This window comes from Pteropus medius, unplaced genomic scaffold (assembly GCF_902729225.1).
Source record: "Pteropus medius unplaced genomic scaffold, Ma_sr-lr_union100, whole genome shotgun sequence".
Classification (NCBI taxonomy): domain Eukaryota; kingdom Metazoa; phylum Chordata; class Mammalia; order Chiroptera; family Pteropodidae; genus Pteropus; species Pteropus medius.
This window is the reverse complement of record NW_024347014.1, coordinates 62,011-67,602: the sequence shown is the minus strand read 5'-3', so window position 1 is coordinate 67,602 and position 5,592 is coordinate 62,011. Positions and strand designations below refer to the sequence as shown.

At 36.9% G+C, this 5,592-nt stretch overlaps 1 protein-coding gene across 1 annotated transcript; it reads left to right on the top strand.

The window, feature by feature from the left end:
* The first annotated feature begins 1,243 nt into the window (after nt 1-1,243).
* On the top strand, nt 1,244-2,212 carry LOC120614143 (olfactory receptor-like protein OLF4). Its single transcript, XM_039876928.1, has one exon. It carries the CDS (start codon nt 1,244-1,246, stop codon nt 2,210-2,212), a length of 969 nt encoding a protein of 322 aa, XP_039732862.1.
* The last annotated feature ends 3,380 nt before the right edge of the window (nt 2,213-5,592 follow it).

Below are 5,592 nucleotides of genomic sequence, written 5' to 3'. Positions count from 1 at the left end.
AGTTTAAGGACCAGCATAAGACTGAGCGAGTCTTTGTGTCTTGAAGTTTCATCTGCAGCAGACAAACCATCTCATTCCTCCACATTCTCTGACAGCATCCCTATCATTTCCCTCTTGCTCATTCCCCTCACCACACAGCTTCCTTTTGAGCCTCGATTACCTGAGACAAATGCCAACCTTAGGACCTTTGCACCAGCTCTTTCCCATGCAGGATATGCACTCTCCCAGATATCTCTCTAGACAGAGTGTGTTTCTTGAGGTCTCTATTCAAATGATACCTTTTTTTCCAGATTTTTCTCAATTCTATTTAAAATAACACACACACATCTACTCTCTTTTATACATACTCTCTTTTTTTTTTGAGTACATGAGCATCTAACAATGTGTATGATTTCTCACTTCCTTGTATTCTTTCTCTATCTTTGGATTGTAGGGACTTTTTATATTTTTTTTTTAGGTGGGGCAACCCTTGGTTGACCTCACAGGTAGCAAGGACCTTGTCAGCTTACAATCCCTTATTTTTGATGCCCACAGCACCTAGTCTTCCTAGGTGGTCTCCCATACAAGTGCTAACCAGGCCCGACCTTGCTTAGCTTCCAAGATCAGACAGGATCGGGCTTGTTCAGGTAGCATGGCCATAGACTGTAGGAACATTTGTTTGCCAGCACTCTGTTCTCCTTGATGAGAGAAAGGTCAGGATTTAGCACATATTTCTCAATGAGTGTGGTATAACATCATTTTCTCAGGGATAAATGTATGAAGAAAGTGGACCAATAGTTATAGCATAAGTAGGATTTTCTGTAATATGTCTGGAGAGGCCTTTCCATGTTGAAAACAGAACAGAACTAGGATTAGTGTACCCAGCAGATGTGTCATGAAAAAGGTCAAAACTCAAAGCCAAGAATAACAAAAAAGGACACCACATGAAAAATGAGAGAAAGGTTAGCCTTATCCACTAAGGGCCATATAAAAACAAGGGTGATCAAATAAACATGAAAGAATTTCTCATGAAATGTGTGTAAAAATGATTTGTTTGGCAAATTGCTGATAGTGGGACAGGAATTCCTATTTAGAAATGTTGGGGGAAATTATTTAAAAAGAATTAAATCTCCAGAAAACCATATATGTATCATATATATGTTTTACTGCCAAATATAAATTGTAGCATTTCAAGATGCTATTAATGCCCATGTTTGTTAATTAATTATTTAATTTTTTATTTCCTAGTCATAACCACCAACGCATGGTACCAGAAAATTATTCACAGATTACAGAATTTCTTCTACTGGGATTTTCAGAGGAACAGGAACTGCAGCCCCTCATATTTGGGCTCTTCCTCTCCATGTACCTGATCACCATGTTTGGAAACTTGCTCATCATCCTGGCTGTCAGCTCAGACTCCCACCTCCACACACCCATGTACTTCTTCCTCTCCAACCTGTCGTTGGTGGACATCTGTTTCACTTCTACCACCGTCCCAAACATGCTGGTGAACATCCAGACCCAGACGCAAGTCATAACCTATGGAGCCTGCATCACACAGATGTACTTTTTTATGCTCTTTGCAGTGTTGGACGACTTCCTCTTAACCATGATGGCCTATGACCGCTTTGTGGCCATCTGTCACCCCCTGCACTACATGGTCATCATGAACCCCAGGCTCTGTGGACTACTGCTTCTGGTGTCCTGGATCATGAGTGTCCTCTATTCCTCGTTACAAAGCTTAATGGTGTTGCGACTATCTTTCTGTACAGTCTTGAAAATCCCCCACTTTTTTTGTGAAATCAATCAGATGATTAAACTTGCCTGTTCTGACACCTTTCTTAATAACCTGGTGATGTATTTTGCAATTGGACTGTTGGCTGCTCTTCCCCTTACTGGCATCCTTTACTCTTACTTTAAGATAGTTTCTTGCATTCGTGGAATGTCGTCAGCTCAGGGGAAGTATAAAGCATTTTCTACCTGTGTGTCTCACCTCTGTGTTGTCTCCTTATTTTACTGTACAATTCTAGGAGTGTACCTCATCTCTGTCTCTACCCATAGCACACACTCAAGTGCAATAGCCTCAGTGATGTACACTGTGGTCACACCCATGCTGAACCCCTTTATCTATAGTCTCAGGAACAAAGACATAAAGGGGGCTTTGAAAAGATTCTGTGGGATGGCAGCTATAAAAGGGACAACTGTTTTAGGGCTGAAGAACTCCCAGTGATTGGAGGACTAAAAGACTTGATGCCAGAGAATGTGGAAATAGAATGTGTCTCTTCTATGTATTAGCTTGAATTTCCATTTACTTAAATCACCTTCTGTGTACAATGTAAGTAATTCAGTTTATCATGCTTTCTCCTCTAATATATGGACATTTTCCTCCCTTGAACATTTTCCCAGCCTTAAAAAGTTTTATCCAAATTTGAACCAAACTATTTGGAAATTTTCTTTTATTCTGTGAATTTGTATGGATTTCGTAAGAAAAATTTCTTCTGCAATGATCATGTGATCTCAAGAATTTTATTTCATGTTACCGAAAGGATACTCATGGGTTGTATAACTCACATATAGTAAACTATGCTTGTTGACTAAGTTCATTAACATGATATTTTATAATAAACAGAAATATACTGTCACTCGGGTCTGTCATTCTATTTAATTTCACTCCCTTTCCTGGTCTTTCTGATAATGTGGACTTTATCATTCTGTTGGTTTTTTTTAGCTAGACTCTTACTTTTTTACTGTTATTGAGTTCGGCATCTACAGTGCCTATCATAGTCCATAACAAAAATTGATTGTCAAATATATATCTCCCGGTAGAGAGGTCAGGAAAATGCAAATTTGATAAATCGAATCACCTAATATGATCTTTAGAAAGAAAGAATTGATCTTGAATGTGCGGAAGCATTACTCAGTTGATTAGTATGCAAAATATTTCTTTTTCATGCTGTAATCTACTTCTGAAGTATAGAAGATGAATGAGGGCCTGTTTTCATTGAAGTGAAGGATGGTTGGTGTATTTACGTTTTATTACTAAACTACCTTCCTGTTTGTCCTCCAAAATTTCAGTCCTGTCTACAAGTATGATTTCTATAAACAAAATATCTCCACTTTTCTTAACCACTACATGGATAGTGAATGAATATCCATATCATCCATTTCATACTTCTTTATATGCAGGAATCATTGCCATCTTCATGACATGAATGTGGCTCACAGGACAGCTTGAATTCCTGCCTTGTCATATGATTCAGTGTCAGCAGGGTTTCTGCTAAGATATACATCTTTCTGACCTCCCCATGGTTATCCGAAAGCAATCCTCAATAGAGCCAATTGTTAATCTAGTTATCCAAAACAAACTTGAATAACAAAATGGTCATAGATGCTATGTCCAAATATCACAACATATGCCAAAAATTTAAAAAAGAGCAGCTTATTATAATTGCTTTTAGTTTGATTGCCTTGATTATTGTATCAGTTAGTCAATGCTGTATAACAAACTGTCCTAAATGCTGTGATTTATATCAAATGGAATTATATGATGGGAGTTGTTCTGCTCTCTGTTCAGATACTCATGAGTCTGCAGCAGCTGGAGTCTGTACACTGTGTGTCTATAGCTCATCCATGATGTTGTGGGAGGCTATAATGCACCCCAGTCTTGAATCAATTTATGATGGTTTATTTACATAAGTACTATAACCTTGTTTACCAAAAAAATGAGTTTACCAAATATAATATGTGACAAATTAATACCACTATTTTTTTATATCCATATAAAACACTTTGCTTTCTATCAAATGATATTTCTCTCTCCTCCATTAAAGTGTGACTCAAGCTACCTGTGATCTACATCCTACCTTGAATGAAGCATCACTAGATTTTTTTCCTGCTTGTTATTTGATTGGAGTATAATTGCATGCAATATAGTGCAGATATTTAAGGTGTACAAGTTGCTGGATCAAAGAGACCTAACGAATTAAGAGCATATATTGAATGGGTCTATTTACACATCATTCAAAGAACTGTACGAAAGCTTTAACTGCATTGTTACATATCTGTGAAAAAATGGAATCTCCCTGAGCCTGTCTCCTTATTTTTTTTCTCTTTTCCCCTCATCTACCTCTCTCCCTCTCCTCTCCCCTATCCTCTGGTAACAGCTACTCCATTATCCATGTCCATGAGTCTCTATTTGCTTGTCCTGTTTATTTGTTGCTTTTAGGTTTTTATCCCACATATAAGTGATATCATGTGGTTTTCAACTTTTTCTGCCTGGCTAATTTTGCTTAGCATGACTATCTTGAGGTCCTTTCATGTTATCAAAATGGCAGTATTTCATCACTTCTTATGGCTGAGTGTTATTCCATTGTATATAAGTACCACAGCTTCTTTAACCAATCATTGATCATAGAACACTTCAGTTGCTTTCATGTCCTGGCCACTGTGAATAACATCGGCGTGCAAATCTTTTAGATATGAATTTTCAAGTCTTTTGGCTAAATACCCAATATAGGGATTGATGGATCATATAGTAGATCAATTCTTAGTTTTTTTGAGGAACCTCCATACTGTTTTCCATAAGGGCTGTAGCAATTTGCCTTCCAACAGCACTGTATGTGTGTTCCTTTTTCTCCACATCCTCTCCAACACTTGTTATTACATGTCCTGTTGATGATAGCCATTCTAAAAGTTGTGGGATGGTATCTCATTGTGGTTTTGATTTGCATTTCCTTAATAGCTAGTCAAGTTGGCCATTTGTATTTATTCTGGGGAGAAGTGTCTGTATAGGTCCTCTGCCCAATTTTTAATTGGATTGTTTTTTGTTATTGAGTTTTATGAGTTCTTGATATATTTTGAGTATTAGTCCCTTATGAGAGGGGTTGTCTGCAAATATATTTTCCCATTTGGATGATTGTCTCTTTGCTTTGTTGGTGGTTTCTTTTGCAGTGCAGAATTTTTGGTTTGATATGGTCTCATTCATTTACTTTTGCTTTTATTTCCCTTGCCTTTGAAACCAAATTCATAAAATCCCCTTTAAGTACAAGATTTATGAGTTTAGTAGCTATGTTTTCTTATGTCCAATTTATTGTTTCAGGTCTTATATTCAGTTCCTTAATTCATTTTGACATAATTTTGGTGTATGGTGATAAACAAAAGTCTAGTTTCATTCTTTTGCAGATGGCTTTCCAGTTATCCCAGCACCATTTGTTGAAGAGGCTTTCCTGTTTTCAATGTATGTTTATGACTTTTTTTCTCAAAAATTATTTTCCCATATAAGTATGGATTTACTTCTGGACTCTTGATTCTATTCCACTGGTCTGTGTGTCTGTTTTGCTGCCAATATCATGCCGTTTTGATTACTGTCCCTTTGTAGTATAATTTGATGTCAGGCAGAGTGATGTCTCCAGCCTTGTTCTTTTTTTCTGGATGGGTTTGACAATTTGGGATCTTTTGCTCTTCCATACAAATCTGATCCTTTTTTGTTCTATTTCTTTAAAAAAAATGCCGATAGCATTTTGATGAGGATTGCATTATACAGATTTAATGCAATCCTCAACAAAATGCCATCGGCATTTTTTAAAGAAAAATCTGTATTTAAATCTTTAT

What these genes read in the sequence shown, in the direction of transcription:
- LOC120614143 (XM_039876928.1), top strand. Translation starts at nt 1,244, where the DNA reads ATGGTACCAGAAAATTATTCACAGATTACAGAATTTCTTCTACTGGGA.